The sequence below is a fragment of the Canis lupus genome, chromosome 21 (genome assembly GCF_011100685.1).
Source record: "Canis lupus familiaris isolate Mischka breed German Shepherd chromosome 21, alternate assembly UU_Cfam_GSD_1.0, whole genome shotgun sequence".
Taxonomy (NCBI): Eukaryota; Metazoa; Chordata; class Mammalia; order Carnivora; family Canidae; genus Canis; species Canis lupus.
The window spans coordinates 41533235-41555429 of record NC_049242.1 but is presented as its reverse complement, the minus strand read 5'-3'; the positions used below and the strand labels follow the sequence as shown (position 1 = coordinate 41555429).

The 22195-nt window shown below is 38.0% G+C and overlaps 1 protein-coding gene across 4 annotated transcripts in view; it reads right to left on the bottom strand.

Moving 5' to 3' along the window:
• LDHC (lactate dehydrogenase C) overlaps window positions 1-22195 on the bottom strand; it is a 43051-nt gene that overhangs the window by 14823 nt on the left and 6033 nt on the right. For 3 of the 4 annotated variants that reach the window (NM_001271792.1, NM_001271794.1, NM_001271795.1), the window contains 2 exon segments: window positions 10584-10757; window positions 21747-21864. In NM_001271792.1, the coding sequence (NP_001258721.1) occupies window positions 10584-10757; window positions 21747-21864 (292 nt within the window). 4 annotated transcript variants of the gene reach the window in all.

Sequence of the window (22195 nt, the reverse complement as noted above, 5' to 3'; positions counted from 1 at the left end):
CCAGAAAGAACCTTGCCTGCCAGGAATGCTGATAGCAGCTTAAGACCTTGCTGTTGCTCCACAAGCTGGCACCATTCAGCTGATACAGCTCTTTGTTAAGCTACCAGAAGGAGGAAGGAAACAAGCCTCTAGAATCATGCAGATTTGTCTCTCATTACTAGTTACATTTACTGTTGTATTAGAGGTCCTAACCAGTGAAATAAGGCAAGAAAATAAAAAGGTCTTCAAATTGGAAAGAATTAAAATTAATAAAACTGTATTTACAGATGATAATATACACAGAATATCCTAAAGTTTTGAATAAAATTACTAGAATTAGTAAGTGAACTTAGCAACATTTTCAAGATACAAAGTCAATATGAAAAAAGCAATAGTATTTCTATATACTAGCAATAACCAATGGGAAAATGAAAGGTAAATACAACTCTTAATAATAGCATCAAAAATATGAAATGCATAGAGATAATTTAATAAAATTTGTATAAGCGCTGTATCCTGAAAACTATAAAACCTTGCTAAAAGAGAATAAAGAAGACATACCTACATGAAGAGATATTCCATATTCATGGACTGGAAGACTCAATAGTGTTCAGATACACTCTCCAAATTATAGATCTATATATTAGATGTAGATCTACATAGATCTAACACAATCCCACTTAATATCTCAGCATGTGTTTTTTATAGAAATGGAATGAGCTAATTGTAAGATTTACATGAAAATGAGAGACGCCTGAGTGGCTTAGCAGTTGAGCGGCTGCCTTTGGCTCAAGGTGTGATCCCAGTCCCAGGATCAAGTCCTGCATTGATCTGCATTGATCTCCCTGTGGGGAGCCTGCTTCTTCCTCTATGTCTCTGCCTCTCTCTGTGTCTCTCATGAATAAATAATAAAATAAAAAAAAACAAAGATTTATGTGAAATGAAAACAAAACATAATATCCAAAGTAATTTTAGAAAAGAACAGAGAAAAAAGGAACAAAGAGAATTTACATTAACTAACTTGAAGATTTACTGTAATCAAGATAGTGTGATAATAACAAAAGAATATATATGGGGATCAATGAAAAAAATAAAGAATCTAGAAACAGACTTACATATATGATAATTTTCAAAAAAGTTCTCAATGAAATTCAAATGGGAAAAAAATATTTTCAACAAATGTTGGTAGAAAAAGTGGATTATCATTGAAAAAAATGACACCTTATATCAAATACAAAAATTAGTATGAGTTACAGTCCTAAATATAAAAGATAAAATGATAAAACTTATAGAAAATAGTAAAGGAGAAATCTTCAAATATAAGGTGTGCTAAAGGTTTCTTAGTTAAAAGTCAAAAGAGCATAGGGGCATTTGGGGGGCTCAATCGGTTGAGCAACTGACTCTTGATATCTGGCTTAGGTCATGATCTCAGGGGTCCTGAGATCAAGCCCCTCCTTTGGCTCTGTGCTGAGTGCTGAGTCTGCTTAAGATCCTTTCCCTCTATGCGTCCTACCCTCACTCATGCTCATTCTCTCTCTCTGAGATAAAAAAAAAAATCTTTTAAAAATAATAATTAAAAAAATCAAAAGAGCATTAAACAGTTGCTTCCACCCACCTGGCTACCTCGTGGGGATGCTGTGGCTGGACTGCAGGCTGAGGCAGCTTGAGTTTGGACATGGGGCCCCAGCCTCCACCCAGCTTCCCTTAGATGCTGAGATGCCCAAGAAAGCTGGTGCTCTGAACAGGGTAAGAGCCAGAGCAAGGAACCAGAGACACCATTTCCTCCCTTAGGTCCTGTGGCAGTTGATCCTAAAGATTGTGTCACTATAACCATCCATGCCAAACCTGGGTCCAAACAAAAGGCTGTAACCAGCAAATGGTAAAACCTTTTACAAAATATCCTCACTCCTTAAGGATACAGTCTGCCCTGATTTCATTTCAAATGTGACAGCAGAAGCTGTGAGTGTGGCCATTGAAGAAGCATCCCTCACCCACGCAGTTGGAAGGGAAGGCTAATGCTGAACTCTGTCAGTACCTTTCCAAGGTCTTGGAACTCAGAAAGAGTGATGTGGGTTTTTTTTTTTTTTTAAGTTTTTTTTTTTTTTAATTTTTATTTATGATAGTCACACACAGAGAGAGAGAGAGAGGCAGAGACACAGGCAGAGTGAGAAGTAGGCTCCATGCACCAGGGAGCCCGACGTGGGATTCGATCCTGGGACTCCAGGATCGCGCCCTGGGCCAAAGGCAGGTGCTAAACCGCTGCGCCACCCAGGGTTTTAGATAAGAGTAGTAAATCTAGTGAAAAAAGTGTTGAAACTATTAGCTTCCACAGCAGCAGAAGTGATTTTAGAGAAATTAAAGCAGCAAGTTGATTAAAAGGTTATGAGAAATAAATACCTTGGTTTTAAATATACAATGCAAATTATAGTGATTTGGTCAGGTAAATAACAAGTTCACTACCTTTGCTAATCAGAATCAAAGGAGTTGTGTGCTTTTGTCTAAGTACCTGAGAAATGTACTGGTAGACAAAACATTTAAAAATACAAAATCCCCAAGAAGGACCAATAATAAAAAGTACTAATGGTGACAGAAAAAAAAGAGCATAAAACATAAATAAGAAATTCATAAACTGGATTTCACCAAATGACATACTTTACTCTTTGAAAAATATCATTAAGAACACAAAAAGGCAAGCTGAGAAAAACTTACACAATATTTATATCTGACAAAGGGACTTGTATTCAGTATATATAAGAACTCTTATAATTCAACAATTAAAGGTTGAGTTATAGGTCAAAAGAATTAAAGGTCATAAGATCTAGTTTTTAAATATTAACAAAAGATATTAATAGACCATTCATAAAAGAAAATATAGTGATAACCAAGGAACACATGAAAAATGTCAACATCTTTGATCATGAATGGAGTACAGTTCATTAAAACCATAATGATATTAGAATGACTAAAACTGAAAAGAGTGACAATACCAAACGTTGGCAAGGATGTGGAGCAAGTAGAACTCTATTTGAGTGTCGATGGGAATGTAAAATGGAACAATCACTTTGAAAAACTGTTTGGCAGCTTCTAACAAAGTTAAACATATATGTACCATATAAGCCATCCATTTTACTCCCAGGTATTTACCCAGAGAAATAATGACATATACCCATGAAAATACTTGTTCAAAAATGCATTCAGCAGTTCTAATTATTTATTTATACCCAAAAGCTAGAAATAACCTAAATATCTATCAGTAGATAAATGGATATGAATGGATAAACAAAAGAGGATTTTAAATTATTTAAAAGAATTACTCGGGGATCCCTGGGTGGCGCAGCGGTTTGGCGCCTGCCTTTGGCCCAGGGCGCGATCCTGGAGACCCGGGATCGAGTCCCACATCGGGCTCCCGGTGCATGGAGCCTGCTTCTCCCTCTGCCTTTGTTTCTGGCTCTATCTCTCAGTCTTTCATGAATAAATAAATAAATAAATAAATAAAATCTTTAAAAAAATAAAAAAATAAAAAAAAAATAAAAAAAAAAATAAAAGAATTACTCTTCAGCAGTAAAAAAAAGAACAAATCACTGATACACAGAGTAACAGGGGTGAATCCCAAAATATTCATGCTAGGTGAAAGAAACCAGGCAAAAAAGATTACATCCAGTACGATTCCGTGATATGAGATTCCAGAAAATGGGGCCATAGTAGAATAAGGGACAGACTGCAAAGGGACACAAGAAAAATTTCAGAGGTAATGGAAGTGTACTTATCTTGATTATGGTGGTGGTTTCATGAGTGATTACATCTATCAATACTCACTGTGGAATGATGTCAGAAACACAGCCAATAATGTTTACCTTCTCACCACCCACCCCTCAAAACCAACAATCTGGCATCCACCTATGGATGGATGTGCCTCTGTTGGAGCTGTGGGAATCCAGCAATATATACCAATGAACCCAGAAGTAGACTCACTCACCCATGTGTCAGGCATGTAGTAGGCACAGAGGCCTCAGTCCCTGCTGTGGACCCTGCAATGGCCCATAAGACAATTTCAGTCCCATTTTGCTGTAGTCCAGATCATCCTGGAAAACAGTGTCTTAGACAATACGCCCATGAACAAGACAGCCTTTCTGGAAGTTCAGGTTCCCAGCAGAGAGGTCCCAGCACACCAGTGGGGCAAAATAATATGAGTTTGGATGCATTGGAGAAGGTAAGAAGAACAATTTGACTTTACTGGTGTATCCACTCTTCCCCCAAGGTAGAAGAGCTCAGTGCCAAAAGAGATCCTCTTATCTCATTATTTCTCCCACAAAGGAAAGTCAGAGTGTGTGAGTAAGCATCTACCTTTACTAGCTATGTAAACTGCTGCCAAAGAAGCCCATTTCTCTCTCACCCCATGCAGAGTATTGAGTACTGAGCTTCAGGACTAGGGAATGAGAAGAAGCTAAGACAGTAGCAGACAGGACACTCAAGGGGGCATTATGGGACATAGATTCTACTAAATGTGTAGTGGACTCCATCTGGAAGTCTGCCCATGAGTGACGGGGGATGCCTTGCCAGTGGATCCCCCTAACTAACCCACAGGCAACCCCAGCATGTCACACACTCACCCACACACACCTCTCCCACTGTGGTCAGCTCCCTGTATGTACTCTCAGTGGTAAGAGTGAGCATTGGCAAACAGCTAGTGAGCATAGGTCTAAATCTGTGAGTCAGAATGAGACTGCAAACTTCATTTTAAGTCACATTCTTGGGAAAGCAAGAGAGGCTGTCAGCACCTGGCCTACTGTATTGAGGATCAAAATAAGGCACAGAAGCTTAAGAGCTCCACCAGGGTGTAAGATGTGTGGAGCAGGCATATACATAGTTCTGCAAAAGCTTCAGAATCCTTAGCAGGGCCAACAGAAGACATTTCTGTCCTGAACTAAGTTGGTAACGATTAGAGGAGGTTACAGCTACTTCAAATGTAAAGACAGTACCACAAGACTTCAAGGAACATAAAAATATCAAGGAAACATGACACAACCAAAAGATCCCAATAATTTCCCACTAACCAGTCCCAAAGACATGGAGATCTGTAATTTAGCAAACAAAGAATTCAAAATATCTGGTTTAAGGAACTAAATGAACTACAAGAAAACATAGGAAAGATAGTCCAGTGAAATCAGGAAAACAAAATGAGAAATATAACAAAGATTTAGAAATCATAAAAAAAGAACCAAATTCCAGAGTTGGAGAATCCAAATGGAATGAAAACTGAAACAGATAGAATCAACAACAGAATGAATCAAGAAGAAATAATCTCTTGAACTTAACAGATATATTCAGAATATTCCACCTTAAAACATCACAATACACATTCTTTTCAAGTGCACATGGAACAATCACCAGAATAGGTCATACATCAGGTCACAAAACAAACCTCAACAAATACAAAAAGATCGAGGTCATACCATGCACCTTTCTCAACAACAACGTTGTGAAACTAGAAGTCAGCCACAAGAAAAAATTTGGGAGGACCACAAATACATGGAGGTTAAACAACATGCTACTAAACAATGAATAGGTCAACCAAGAAATCAAAGAAGAAATTTCAAAAAATGGATGATACAAATGAAAATGAAAATACAATGGTCCAAAACCTTTGAGATGTAGTAAAAGCAGTCCTAGTAAGTAACTATACAGCAATAGACACCTACCTCAAGAAGCAAGAAAAATCTCAAATAAACAACCCAATCTTATACCTAAAGGAGCCAGAAAAAGAACAACAAACAAAGCATAAAGCCAGCAGAAGGAAGGAAATAAGATTAGAGTAGAAATAAATGGTATAGAAACTAAAAAAAAAAAAAAAAACAATAGAACAGATCAATGAAACCAGGAGCTAGTTCTTTAAAAAAAAATTCTTTTAAAAATTCTTTTTAAGATTTATTTATTCATGAGAGATACAGAGAGAGAGAGAGAGGCAGAGACACAGGCAGAGAGAGAGGCAGAGAGAGAGAGGCAGGCTCCATGCAGGGAGCCTGATGTGGGTCCCGATCCCAGGTCTCCAGGATCACACCCTGGGCGGAAGGCAGGTGCCAAGCCGCTGAGCTGTCCAGGCATCCCAAAGATTTTATTTATTTATTCATGAGAGACACAGACAGAGAGAGAGGCAGAGACACAGGCAGAGAGAGAAGCAGGCTCCATGCAAGGAGCCTGATGTGGGACTTGATCCTGGGACTCCAGGATCACACCCCGGGCTGAAGGCAGGTGCTAAACCATTGAGCCACCCAGGGATCCCTAGTTCTTTAAAAAAATTAATAAAAGTGATAAACCTCTAGCCAGACATCAAAAAGAAAATAGAAAGGACCCAAATAAATAAAATCACAAATGAAAAAGGAGAAATAACAACCAACACCACAGAAATACAATTTTAAGAGAATGTTATGAAAAAATATACACCAACATATTGGACAACCTAGAAGAAATAAGTTCCTAGAAACAAAAAAATTACCAAAACCACAAGAATAGAAAGCTTGAACAAACTGGTAGCAGCAAAGAAATTAAATCAGTAACCAAAAAACTCCCAGCAAACAAAAGTCCACGACCAGATGGCTATACAGGCAAATTCTACCACTTAAAGAAGAGTTAATACCTATTCTTCTCCAACTATTACAAAAAACATAAAAGGAAGGAAAACTTCCAAATTCATTCTATGAAGTCAACATTACCCTGATACCAAAACCAAATAAAGACACCACTAAAAAAAAAAAAGAGAGAGAGAACTACAGGCCAATATCTCTGATGAACATAGATGCAAAAATTCTTAGTAAAATATTAGCAAATCAAATCCAACAATACATTAAAAAAATAATTCACCACAATCAAGTGGGATTTATTCTTGGGTTGCAAGGGTAGTTCAATATTCTCAAATCATTCAATGTACGTCACATTAATAAAGGAAAGTGTAAGAGGGCACCTGGGTAGCTCAGTAGTTGAGCATCTGCCTTTGGCTCAGGTCATGACCGCAGGGTCCTGGGACTGAGTTCTGCATCAGGCTCCCCGAAGGGAGCCTGCTTCTCCCTTTGTCTCGTCTCTGCCTCTCTCTGTGTCTCTCATGAATAAATAAATAAATAAAAATAAAAGGGTAGGAACCATGATCATTTCAATAGATGTAGAAAAAGCATTTCACAAAGCATGACATCCATTCATGATAAAAACCCTCAACAAAGTAAGTGTAGAGAGAACATACCTCAACATAATAAGAGCCATATATGAAAACCCCACAGCTACTATCATCCTCAAGGGGGGACATCTGAGAGCTTTTGTCTATGGCCAGGAACAAGACAGGGATGTCCACTCTCACCACTTTTATTCAACATAGTACTGGAAGTTCTAGCCACAGCCATCAGGCAACAAAAAGAAATAAAATGCATCCAAATCAGCAAGAAAAAAAGAGAATCTTTCAGTATTTGCATGTAACATGATACTATATACAGAAAACCCAAAAGAACCCACAAAAAACCTGCTAGACCTGATAAACAAATTCAGTAAAGTCACAGGTATAAAATCAACATGCAAAAATCTGTTACATTTCTGCACACTAATAATGAAGCAGCAAAAGAGAAATTAAGGAATCAATCCCATTTACAATTGCAACAAAAGCAATAAGATAACTAGGAATAAACCTAAGCAAAGAGATGAAATACCCATACTCTGAAAACTACAAAACACTGATGAAAGAAACTGATGATGACACAAAGAAATGGAAAAACATTCCATGCTCATGAATTGGAAGAACAAATATTGTTAAAATGTCATGCTATCCAAAGCAATCTAAACCTTAATACAAAACCTATTAAATACCAATAGCATTTTTCACAGAGCTAAAACAATCCTAAAATTTGTACAGAACCATAAAAGATCCCAAGTAGCCAAAACAACCTTGAAAAACAAAAGCAAACCTAGAAATACTGCAATTCTGGACTTCAAGTTATATTAAAAAGCTGTAGTGATCAAAACAGTATGGTTCTGGCACACAAAGAGACACATAGATTAATGAAATCAAACAGAAAACCCAAAAATAAACCCAAAACTATATGGTCAATTAATTTTTGACAAAGCAGGAAAGAATATCCAATGGGAAAAAGTTTTTTTCAACAAACGATGTTGTGAAAACTGGACAACCACATGCAAAAAAAGAAAGAAACTTGTCCACTTTCTTATACCATACATAAAAATAAATTCAAAATGGATGAAAGACCTAAATGTGAGATAAGAAACCATTAAAATCCAAGAAGAGAGCACAGGTAGTAACCTCTTTTATATCAGCCATAGCAATTTCTTTCTAGATATGTCTCCTAAGGCAAAAGAAACCAAATCAAAAATAAACTATTGGGACTACATCAAAATAAACAGCTTCTGCACAATGAAGGAAAAAAAACTAAAAGGCAACCTATGGAATAGGAAATATTTGCAAATGATGTATCTGATAAAGGGTTAGTATCCAAAATATATAAAGAACTTATAAATGGGGATCCCTGGTCTGCTCAGTGGTTTGGCACCTGCCTTCGGCCCAGGGCATGATCCTGCAGTCCTGGGATCAAGTCCCATATCAGGTTCCCTGTATGGAACCTGCTTCTCCCTCTGTCTGTGTCTCTGCCTCTCTCTCTCTGTCTCTCTCTCTCTCTCTCTCTGTCTCTCATGAATAAATAAATAAAATCTTTAAAAAAATAAAAAATAAAAGAAATAAAAAATATTAAAAAAAGAACTTATAAAACTCAACACCCCCCCAAATGAATAACCCAATTAAAAAACAGACAGAAGACACGAATAGACATGTTTCCAAAGATGACATACAGATGACCGACAGAAACATGAAAACATACTCAACATCATTCATCATCAGGGACATGCAAATCAAAACCACAATGAAATACCACCTCACACCTCTCAGAAAGGCTAAAATAAAAAATACAAGGAGAAACAGCAAGTGTTAGCGAGGATGTGGAGGAAAAAGAATATGTGTGCACTATTGGTAGGAATGTAAACTGGTACAGCCACTGTGGAAAACCGTATGAAAGTTCCTAAAATATTAAAAACAGAAATGCCATATTATCCAATAATTCTACTATTGGGTATTTACCCGAATAAAATGAAAACACTGGGATCCCTGGGTGGCGCAGCGGTTTAGCGCCTGCCTTTGGCCCAGGGCGCCATCCTGGAGACCCGGGATCGAGTCCCATGTCGGGCTCCTGGTGCATGGAGCCTGCTTCTCCCTCTGCCTATGTCTCTGCCTCTCTCTCTCTCTCTCTCTCTCTGTGACTATCATAAATTTAAAAATAATAATAATAATAATAAAATAAAATGAAAACATTTATTTTTTAAGAATATTTTATTTATTTGACAGAGAGAGCACAAGCAGTGGGGAGCAGAAGGAAAGGGAGAAGCAGGCTCTCTGCTGAGCATGGATCCTGATGTGGACTCGATCCCAAGATCTTGGGATCATGACCTGAGCCGAAGGGAGCCACCTAACCAACTGAGCCACCCAGGTGTCCCCAGAACACTATTAAAAAGATACATGCACTCCTATATTTATTGCTAGCATTATTTATAATAGCCAAGATATGGAAGCAATGTAATTACGTGTCCATCAACAGACAAATAGATAAGGAAAATGTAGTCTACAATGGAATATTATGCATCTATAAAAAATGAGATCATGCCATTTGAAAAAACATGGATGGGCCTAGAGAATATTATGCTAACTGAAATAAATCAAACTGAGAAAGAGAAACGATATGATTCCATTCATAATTGGAATACAAAAAAAAAAAGAATAAACAAACCAAAAGCAGATTCAGACTGTGTATAATCAGACTCTGTATAAATACAGAGAACAAACTGATGGTTGCCAAAGGGGAGTGGAGTGGGGAGTTGGGCAAAATGGGTGAAGGGCGGGGAGGACATACAGGCTTCTGGTTAAGGAATGAATAAGTTATGGGAATAAAAGACAGCACAAGGAGAAAAAAAAGATGTGAGATACACACTTTAATATTCAGCTACAAGAAAAGGAAATTCTGACATTTGTGACAACATAACTGGATCTTGAGGGCATTATGTTAAGTGAAATAAGCCTGACAGAGAAAGACAAATACAGTATGATGTCACTTACATGTGGAATCTAAAAAAGCCAAACTCATAAAAACAAAGAGGCAGTTGCCAAGGGCTGGGGAAGAGGGTAAATGGAGAGATGTTTATAGTTATAGTTATAAAATGAATAAGTATCTTATGTACAGCATGGTGATTATAGTTGACAATACTGTATTATATACTTAAAAGCTGCAAAGAGAGTAAATCTTAAATGTTTTTACCATAAAAAGGAAATAGGTAATTATGTGAGAGATTGGAAGTGTTAACTAACTCTATGGTAATCATTTTGCAATATACAAGTGTATCAAATCATGATATTGTAGCCTTAAACTTACACATTGTATGTCAATTGTATCTCAACAAAGCTGGAAAAAAAATCATTGTATTATACATTCACCTTAATGAAGTTGTTTTAAAAAAAATGGTATGGAAAGATCATCTTTATTCAGTTAAATGGAGGATAAAAGACTTACCTGGGTTTGAAACAATAAGCATCTTACAGTCAGGACTATGTTGGACTATGGCAGGAATGATTGATTTCATGATGTTCACATTACGTTGCACCAGGGCAAGGCGACTTTCTCCCTCCTGTTGCCGTGCACCTGCTGTGACAATAACTAATTTGGAGTTTGCAGATACACTATAATCTAAAAGGAAACAGAAGGCAATACTTGGATCAAGAATGCCTAATTACTGTGTCTTACTTCTTTAAAACTCTACTGTATGACCTCGGTATGAAAGTATTCATCGGGGATCCCTGGGTGGCGCAGCGGTTTAGCGCCTGCCTTTGGCCCAGGGCACGATCCTGGAGACCCGGAATCGAATCCCACGTCGGGCTCCCGGTGCATGGAGCCTGCTTCTCCCTCTGCCTGTGTCTCTGCCTCTCTCTCTCTCTGTGTGTGTGTGTGTGTGACTATCATAAATAAATAAAAAAATAAATAAAAAAAAAGAAAGTATTCATCTATCAGGGTGCCTGCGTGGCTCGGTTAAGTGTCTGCCTTTGGCTCAGGTCATGATCCCAGGAGGATCATGATCATCAAGCCCCACATTGGCTCCCTGCTCAGCAGGGAGTCTGCTTCACCCTCTCCCTTTTCCCCTCCTCCAGACTCTCTCTCTCTCTCTCAAATAAATAAATAAAATCTTAAAAAAAATAAAGTACTCATATATCAAAAATAAATAAAGTACACATCTTCCTTCATGTCTGGTATTTGCAGATGAACAGACTTTCCATGTGGTAATGTTACATTGCATAAACTGAAGGAGGCCTTGTTATTATGACTCACCAGTTTTCACATTTTTTCAAATAATAACATATCCTACCATCCCTTTCAGCCCACATTCTCATTTTTTTTTCTTTAAGATTTTATTTCCTTATTCCTGAGAGACATAGAGAGAGGCAGAGACAGGAGAAGCAGGCTCCATGCAAGGAGACTGAAATGGGACTTGATCCCAGGTATCTGGTAAAGCAAGTTCTCGTCACCTTGTGACAACAGACAAATAGATAAGGAAAATGTAGTCCACAATGGAATATTATGCATCTATAAAAAATGAGATCATGCCATTTGAAAAAACATGGATGGGCCTAGAGAATATTATGCTAACTGAAATAAATCAAACTGAGAAAGAGAAACGATAAAAAATGAGATCTATAACTGTGCTGTTGATAAGTCAGTTACTCTCTCCCTTTTCTGTAGGTAATTTGTCTAGTGACATCTTTTTCTTCTCTTTGCCTTCAGTGTTCTCTAATTTTGCAAGAATGTGTCTAAGCAGGGATTTTGTATTTATCCTTAAGATTATCTGGCTTGAATGTGGGGGTTGTTTTTAATAGTTCTCAAAAATGCTCAGTCATAAATCTTCAAATATTTCCTCTTCCCCATTCACTTTTCTAATTAGATTGCATGACACTTTATCATTCTATCCTCTATAATTCTTAACCTGTCATATTTTCTACTTCTTGCTGTCTTCTTTGTAATGGCCTTAGATTCATCATTTCTCTCTTCAAATGTGTCTGCTGTTATTAAATCCATTGAGTTTTTTCTCTTTTTTAAAAAGATTTTATTTATTTACTCATAAGAGACATAGAGAGAGAGGCAAAGACATAGGCAGAGAGAGAAGCGGGCTTCTTGCAGGGAGCCAGATGTGGGACTCGATCCCGGAACCCTGGGGTCATGACCTGAGCCAAAGGCAGACGCTCAACCACTGAACCACCCAGGTGCTCCAAGTTTTTTGTTTCATATTTGGAAGTTGTATTTGGCTATTTTACTTTTCTTTTTTTTAAAGATTTTTTTAAATCTCTTTAAAGATTTTATTTATTTATTTATTATTTATTTATTTATTTATTTATTTATTTATTTGAAAGGGATAGAATAGGGGAGGGGCAGGGGGAGAGAACCTCAAGCAGACTCCACATTGAGCACAAGCCCAACATTGGACTCAATCCCATGACCCTGACATCATGACCTGAGCTGAAATCAAGGGTTGGAAGCTTAACTGACTAAGCTACCCAGGTACTCCTATATTTGACTATTTAAAATATGTGTCTTTTTTTTTTTTTTAGGATCCTATTTATTTATTCATGAGGGAGAGAGGCAGAGTCACAGGCAGAGGGAGAAGCAGGCTCCCTATAGGGAGCCCGACATGGAACTCGATTCTGGGTCTCTAGAATCAGGCCCTGGGCTGAAGGCGGCATTAAACAGCTGAGCCACCCAGGCTGGCCAAAATATGTGGTTTTTTAATAGTTTCCTGCCTCCGCTGATATTTTCAAGTTTATCCTTTATTTCTTTTTAAGATTTTTTTTTATTAGAGAGTGAGTGTGAGAGAGAGAAAACGCACACAAAAACTAGGGAAGACTCAGAGGAAGAAGCAGACTCCCCACTGAGCAGGGAGCACAACTTGAAGCTCAGTCCCAGGACCCTGGGATCCTGACCTGAGATGAAGGCAGACACTTAACTGGCTACGACACCTAGGCACCCCTGTCTTTTATTTCTTTAAGTGGAATAATCATAGTTAATTTGTAATTTGTTTCATAATTTTTTTTATTTATTCATGAGAGACACAGAGAGGGAGAGAGGCAGAGACACAGGTAGAGGGAGAAGCAGGCTCCATGCAGGGAGCCCAAAGTGGGTCTCGATCCCGGGACTCCAGGATCACGCCCTGGGCTGAAGGCAGACGCTCAACCGCTGAGCCACCCAGGTGCCCTCATAATTTCAATATCTAAAAACTATTGTGGCCTTTTCTGTTATCTCTGTAGATTCTTGATCATGCATTTTTTTGGTAGATTTAATAATTCCTACTGTGAAATGTTCATTTATTTGGAATTTTTATTTTTTTATTTTATTTTTATTTATTTTTATTTTTTAAAGATTTTTTTATCTATTTATGATAGACAGAGAGAGAGAGAGAGAGAGAGGCAGAGACACAGGAGGAGGGAGAAGCAGGCTCCATGCCGGGAACCTGATGTGGGACTTGACCCCGGGTCTCCAGGATCGCGCCCTGGGCCAAAGGCAGGCGCTAAATCGCTGAGCCACCCAGGGATCCCCTATTTGGAATTTTTATTTGTGGAACTTCTTTGTGGCTTGAAATAAAGTGAGTTTCTTCCAGAAACTATCTTAAGTACGTAAAATATATATATTTATTTATTTGAGAGAGAGAGAAAGAAAATGGAGGGAGGGGCAAAGGGAGAGAACCTTCAATCAGACTCCCCACTGAACACATACCTGACATGAGGCTTGATCCCCTGACCCATGAGATCCTGACCTGAGCCAGAGCCGAGAGTTGAGACACTTAACCAACTAAGCCACTCAGGTGCCCCAAGACTATCCTAAGACTGCTTGAAATTTTTTTGAAATTCAAATAAGGGACAGTTATGACTATAAATTATTAACCACCATTTCCCTCTTTTACTTCAGCAGCTGAGACACTTGATTTTACTGTCAGTTCCCAGAGGTAGAGAGAAAGGAATTATTTCTAGGAATTGGCAAATGAGGGCCAGCAAGCCAAATCTGACCCATCACTTGTTTTAGTAAGTAAAATCTCATTGGAACATAGCCACACCCACTCATATATTGTTGACCACTGCTTTAGAATTACAACAGCAGAGTTGAGTAGTTTTGTTTTTTTTTTTGTTTTTGTTTTTGTTTTTGAGTTGAGTAGTTTTGACAGAGACTGTATACTCACAAAGCCTAAAATACTTACTATCTGACCCATTGCAAAAGAGTTTACTAACTCCTGGTGCAGTCCATTGGGGTTCTAGCTTTATGGAGTTACCTCCTATAGAACTTCCCCCAAATTAAGCTTGTCTCCAAGTCTCCTAAATCCTGTGAGGTAGTAGAAACCAAAATTGAAGTTCACTAATGCTAGCTAGTGAAAACTAGTTGCAATGCTCTGTTTAACTCTCTAGTTTCCTGACTTCCCTCAGTGCCTGTTCTGACAATGTCTTTATTAAGAGTTTATCGGGACGCCTGGGTGGCTCAGTAGTTGAGCATCTGCCTTTGGCTCAGGGCGTGATCCTGGAGTCTGGGATCGAGTCCACATCAAGGGGACTTCCCCATCAAGGCTTCTTGTGGGGAGCCTGCTTCTCCCTCTGCCTATGTCTCTGCCCCTCTCTGTGTGTCTCATGAATAATTAAAATCTTTAAAAAATAAAAAAAAGAGTGTACCAATCTTGGGGTGCCTGAGTGGCTCAGTTAAGCACCTGACTCTTGATTTCAGCTCGAGTCATGAACAGGGTCGTGGGATTGACACTCACGTCAGGTTCTACGCTCAGCAGGGATTCTCTATAACCCCCCTCCCTATGCCCCTCTCCCCCCTGCTTTCTCTCAAATAAATAAATCTTTTTTAAAAAAAGAGCCTATCGGGATCCCTGGGTGGCGCAGCGGTTTGGCGCCTGCCTTTGGCCCAGGGCGCGATCCTGGAGACCCGGGATCGAATCCCACGTCGGGCTCCCGGTGCATGGAGCCTGCTTCTCCCTCTGCCTCTCTCTCTCTCTCTCTCTCTCTCTCTCTGTGTGTGACTATCATAAATAAATAAAGAAAAAAATAAAAAAAAAATAAAAAAGAGCCTATCAATTTTTAAGATCTGATAACTTCTTTCACATTTTATGCAGTTTTGTTATTTACAGCAAAAAGATTGATCCAGGTATTTATCCTGCCACATTATTAGAAAGTAAAGGCTAAATGATTTTTTTAAGTATTTTAATACAGTTGGAGCTCTTTTAACCTGACTCCACTGAGCTGATTCAGTATACTAAATGATGTGAAACATACTGATATCTAAGGCACACTGAATACTCTCAACTAGTAGACTTTCATATGGGAGGTCTGTGTACTTCTTCTCATTGGTTGTTGCAGATCAAGAATTAGTCATGTTTATATCCAAATATATTTATGCTAATTATATCTATTAATTATATATGGATGTAAGTCACTAAAACACAAGTGTAAAAGAAATGCATGGTAAAGATAACCTGTATATTCAGGATTGAGACATGAATAAATATAACACAGAACACATAAACTAAACTAGTAATGTTTTATTTTTTTTCCTGGATTCTGGATACATTGATGTTTGTTATGTTTACATTCTTTTTACATGTCATGTATTTCATAATTGATTTTTTCAATGATTGTTTCTTTTTTTTTAAGATTTTGATTTATTTGAGAGAGAGAGAGCACATCCATGGGGAGGGACAGAAGGAGAAGGAGAACCAGACTCTCCACTGAGTGGGGAGCCCAACATGGGGCTAAAGCCCAAGACCCTAAGATCATAACCTGAGCCAAAGTCAGAAGCTTAACCAACTGAGCCACCCAGATGCCCCAATGATTGTTTCCAAGAAAATTAAGTTGAATGCCTTGGAAAGACATTATCAAAAGCAAGTTGTTTAAAAATTGTCCTTTTAGGTAAGAGAAATAAAAAAGAAGTAAAATCATAAAAATTCAGTAGCGTTTTGTGATTAACTTATTTCATGAGTGTCTTTATTTTTTTTTAATATTTCGCTTATTTATTAGAGACACAGAGAGAGAGGCAGAGGGAGAAGCAGGCTCCGTGCAGGGAGCCCAACATGGGACTCAATCCTGGGACTCCAGGATCATGCCCTGGGCCCAAGGCAGGCGCCAAACCGCTGAGCCACCAAGATATTCCCCATGAGAGTCTTTAATTACAGTACTTTAATGAAATTGATCACTATTGGTGTGATTTTTAAAAGATACTGCAAAACTCAATTAGCTGAACCATATTCAAATCAGAAAATCAGCGAATGAACTTCTAAGAACATTTCCATGTTTTAGGTCAACATAAATGTCTCCGATGTTTGTCTCTGACTGACTTATCTTACTTAGCATAATACTCTCTAGTTCCATCAACATAATTGCCAAGTGGCAAGTTTTCATTTTTTTGTATGGCTAATAGTCCATAGTGAGTGTGTGTGTGTCTATGTATATATGTATATCACATCTTTTTTTTTTTTAAGGTTTTATTTATTCCTGAGAGACACAGAGAGAGAGAGGCAGAGACACAGGCAGAGGGAGAAGCAGGTTCCACTCCATGCAGGGAGCCTGATGTGGGACTCAATCCCGGGTCTCCAGGATCACACCCTGGGCTGAAGGCAGTGCTAAACCACTGAGCCACCGGGGCTGCCCTATCACATCTTCTTTATTCATTTGTCAATGGACATTTGGGCTCTTTCCATAATTTGGCTATTGTAGATAAAGCTGGTATAAACACCAGGGTACATGGATCCTTTTGAATCAGTATTTTTGCCTCATTTGGTGAAATACCTAGTAGTGCAATTGCTGGATTGTAAGGTAGTTCTATTTTTTAACTTTTTGAGGAATTTCCATACTGTTTTCCATGGTGGCTGCACCAGTTTGCATTCCCACCAACAATGCATTAGGGTTCCCCTTTCTCCCTATTCCTCGCTGACACTTGTTTTTCTGTTATTGTCTTTAGCCATTCTGACAGGTGTGTGATATCTCATTATTGATTTGTATTTCCCTGATCAGTGATGTTGAGCATGTTTTCATATGTCTGTTGGCTATCTGTATATCTTCTTTTTTTTTATCTGTATATCTTCTTTGGAAAAATGTTTATTCATGTCTTCTGCCCATTTTTAATTGGATTATTCATTTTTGGGGTGTTGATTTTGATAGGTTCTTTGTATATTTTGGATACTAACCCTTTATCAAATGCATCATTTGCAAATTATCTTCTCCCATTCCATAGGTTGCCTTTTAGTTTTGTTGACTGTTTCATTTGCTGTACAAAAGCCTTTTATTTTGATGAAGTTCAAACAGTTTATTTAGCTTTTGTTTCTCTTGCTTCAGGGGACATAGCTAGTAAGAAGTTGCTACAGCCGGTATCAAAGAGGTTATGTTACTGCCTGTGTTCTCCCCTAGGAATTTAATGGTCTCCTGTCTCACATTTAGGTTTTTCATCCATTTTTAGCTTATTTTTATGTATCGTGTAAGAAAATGGAAAAGTTCCTTTTTTTTTTTTTTCAAGTAGCTGTCCAGTTTTCCCAACCCCTTTCTTTGTTTTTTTTTTTTTTAAAGATTTTATTTATTTATTTATTCATGAGCAACAGAGAGAAAGACAGAGAGAGAGGCAGAGAGAGAAGCAGGCTCCATGCAGGGAGCCCGACGCGGGACTCGATCCCGGGTCTCCAGGATCACGCCCTGGGCCAAAGGCAGGCGCCAAACCGCTGCGCCACCAGAGCTGCCCTCAACCCCTTTCTTTGGATGGACTTTTTCCCATTGGATATTCTTTCCAGCTTTGTTGAAGATAGTAATTGACCAGGAAATTGTGAGTTCAGGGATCACTGAGTGGCTCAGTGGTTTAGCTCCTGCCTTTGGCCCAGGGCGTGATCCTGGAGTCCAGGGATTGAATCCCGCATCAGGCTCCCTGCATGGAGCCTGCTTCTCCCTCTGCCTGTGTCTCTGCCTCTCCTTCTCTGTGTGTGTGTGTGTGTGTGTATGTGTGTTTCTCATGAATAAATAATCTTTTTAAAAAAATAATAAATAAATAAATAAATAAATAAATAAATAAATAAATAAATAGTGAGTTCATTTTCTGGGTTTTTTATTCTGTTCCATTTATCTATGTATCTATTTTTGTGCCAGTATCATACTGTTTTGATCACTACAGCTTTGTAATATAACTTGAAGTCCAGAATTGTGATGCCTCCAGCTCTGCTTTCCTTTCCTTTTCTTTTTTTTTTAATTTTAAAAAGTTTTTTTTAGTAAACTCTACTAAACTCTCTCAGGGGCTTGAACTCATGACCCTACGATCAAGAATTGCATGCTCTATCTACTGAGTCATCCAGGTGCCCCTGATTTTCTTTTTCAAGGTTCCTTTGACTATTTGGGTTTGCTTTTTTGTGTGTGTGGTTCCATACAAATTTTGGGATTGTTTGTTCTAGCTCTATGAAAAATGGTGTTGGTATTTTGGTAGGGAATGCATTAAGTGTGTAGATTGCTTTGGGCAGATTAGGAGTAGAGAAAGAAAAATCATATGATTTCACTAGTGTGAAACAAAACAAATGAGCATGGGGAAAAAGAGAGGGAGGCAAACCAATTAACAGATTCTTAACTATAGAGAATAAACTGATGGTTACCAGAGGGGAGGTGGGTGGGGGAATGGGTTAAATAGATGATAAGGATTATGGAGTCCGCTTGTGATGAGCCCTGGATCTTACATGCAAGTGCTGAATCACTAAATTATACACCTGAAACTAATTTTACACTGTATGTTAACTGGACTTATTTAATTAAAATTCAATTAATTAACAGAGTGTGTATTATTAGTTTCGGAGTCTATGTAGAGTTCAGTGCTTCATCAGTTGCATGTAACATCCAAGGCTCATAGTATCACGAGCCCTCCTTATTGCCCATCATCCAATTACCCCATTACCCCAACACCTCCCTTCCAGCAACTCTGTTTCCTATAGTTAAAAGTCTCTTATGGCTTGTTTCCCTGTCTGATTTTGTCTTATTTTATTTTTCCCTCTCTTCCCCTATGATCCCATTTTGTTTCTTAAATTCTGCATGAATGAAATCATACAATAACTGCCTTCCTCTAATTGATTTATTTGGCTTAGCATAATACCTTCTAGTAGCTGCACCAGTTTATATTCTCATCAACAATGCATGAGGGTTCCTTTTATTGCCACATCCTCACCAACATGTGTTTCTTGTATTTTTGATTTTAGCTATTCTGATAGGAGATGGTATATCATTGAGTTTTGATTTGCATTTCCCTGATGATCAGTGATTTGAGCATTTTTTATGTCTGTTGGCCATCTGTGTGTCTTCTTTGGAGAAGTGTCTGCTCATATCTTCTGCTCATTAATTGGATTATTTGTTTTGGGGATATTGAGTCATATCAAATCTTTATATATTTTGAATACTAACCCTTTATCAAATACATCATTTGCAAATATCTTCTCCCATTCTGTAGGCTGCCTTTTAATTTTGTTGATTGTTTCCTTGGATGTGCAGAAATTTTTATCTCTAAATAGTTCATTTTGCTTTTATTTTCCTTCCTCAGGAGACATATCTAGAAAAATATTGCTATGACTATGTCAAAGAGATTATTGCCTGTGGTTTCTTCTTGGATTTTTATGGTTTCTGGTCTCACATTTGGGTTTTTAATCCATTTTTAGTTTATTTTTGTGTATGGTGTTAGAAAATGGCCCAGTTTCATTCTTTTGCATGTGGCTGTTCAGTCTTCCCAAAACCATTTGTTAAAGAGATTGTCTTTTTCCCATTCCCATATTCTTTCCTCTGTTGCCAAAGATCAATTGACCATAAAGTTGTGGGTTTATTTCTGGGTTTTCTGTTCTATTCCATTGATCTGTAAATCTACTTTTATGCCAGTACCATACTGTTTTAATTACTACCACTTTGCAATAGACCTTGAAATCTGGAATTGTTATATCTCCAGTGATGGATCCTTCTAACAGGCATTTTTATTTTTTTATTTTTTATTATTATTTTTTTAACAGGCATTTTTAAATTAAGTAACCACCCTCATATTCTAATCATGTTAGATGAGAGGGCTTTGTAGAAAGTATATATATTGAATCACATCACCAAATAGTGCACTATGCACTTTAGTGTATGACAAAATAATTATTTTTCCTAATTCTCTGAGGCTTTCTAGTTGGTCAGCAGATGATGCTAATGCTAATGGCACCAAGATCCTCAATTACCTGTTATATGGCCTCACACTATACTTTGAAAACTGGTCCTCTATAAAACACAAAATGAAAACTAGGCTAAAGACTATAGATACATGAGGGTACCTGGGTGGCTGTTCATTAAGCATCTGCCTTTGGCTCAGGTCATGATCCTAGGGTCCTGGGATCAAGCCTTGCATCTGGTTCCCTGCTCAGCAGGGAGACTGTTTCTCCCTCTTGCTCTACCCCTACCCCCTCACTTGTGCTCCCTCTTGCTAGTTCTCTCTTAAATAAAATCTTTTAAAAAGTAAAATTAAAAAATGTTTAAAATAAAAAGCATTTATACAATATGACACTAATGTAAAAATGAATAGAAAAAGGAAAAAATCATTAACAGAAGAGATTTTAAATTTTCTTTGACATTTTTAAATCTTTTTCTTATAGTTTATACTTATTTTACAAGTTTTCTCAAATTTGAGTGGAATATTCTTTTTTTAAATATTTTATTTATTTATTCATGAGAGACACCGAGAGAGAGAGGCAGAGACACAGGCAGAGGGAAAAGCAGGCTCCATTCAGGGAACCCGACATGGGACTCAATCTGGGGGTTCCAGGATCACACTCTGAGCCAAAGGCAGATACTTAACTGCTGAGGCACCCAGGCATCCCTGGAGTATTCTTCTTTTTTTTTTTTTTCCTTGAGTATTCTTAAAAAAGAAAAAACTACCCCTCGGCCACCTGGGTGGCTCAGTCTGTGAAGCATCTGCCTCCAGCCCAGGTCATAATCCTGGGTTCCTGGGATCCGGCCCCACACTGGATCCCTGCTCAGCGGGGAGCCTGCTTCTCCCTCTTCCTCTGCTACTCCCTGCTTAGTGCTTTCTCTCTCTCTCTCTCAAATAAATAAATAGGGATCCCTGGGTAGTGCAGCGGTTTAGGCGCCTGCCTTTGGCCCGGGGCACAGATCCTGGAGAACCGGGATCGAATCCCATGTCGGGCTCCCGGTGCATGGAGCCTGCTTCTCCCTCTGCCTATGTCTCTGCCCCCCTCTCTCTCTCTCTGTGTGTGTGTGACTATCATAAATAAATAAAAATTAAATAAATAAAATATTTTTAAAATTATTTTTAAAAATTAAAAATTAGCCCTTATACTGTATGTCCCAATAAGAGTTGTTTTAGATTTATGGATAACAGTTTGCTAAAATTCATTACTTTTTTATTTTTATTTATTTATTTATTTATTTATTTATTAAAGATTTTATTTATTCATAAGAGACAGAGAGAGAGAGAGAGAGAGGCAGAGACACAGGCAGAGGGAGAAGCAGGCTCCATACAGGGAGCCCGACATGGGACTTGATCCCGGGTCTCCAGGATCAGGCCCTGGGCTGAAGGCGGCGCTAAACCCGAGCCACCCAGGCTGCCCTCATTACTCTTTTTAAAAGCTCTGAATTCTATACAATTAAAATTAACCTTTTCCAGAGGTAATCTTTGAAGTATTAAAGAAAAGACTGCCATGCTGAAGATCCATCGTTTCTCCCTTCAGTTTGTCCACTGCAACATCAACGAGCGCAAGTTCATCCGCCAAATCCTAAAATACATGAAAGCTTTTGAATAACATGTTCTGAAGAATGTTCCTGCTTCAATTTTAGAAAAGTGAGAAAAATCTGTATGTAGCTACTTTATAATCAAAGTAGAGTTATATTTTGGTAGAAAAAATGATATAAAAGTGATAGTTTAAAAAAAGTGATAGTTTGTGAATGTGCACAGAGTGACCAGAAGTCAAGGTAAGCAACAGAAGGTAGCAAAAATTACTAATTGCTTTGCCTTCATATCATTGTTAAATTTTTTAGAAGTGGCTTTTTTTTTTCCCACTTCAGATAATAGTTTAAAAATGATGAAAAGCTATTAAGTTCATCAAA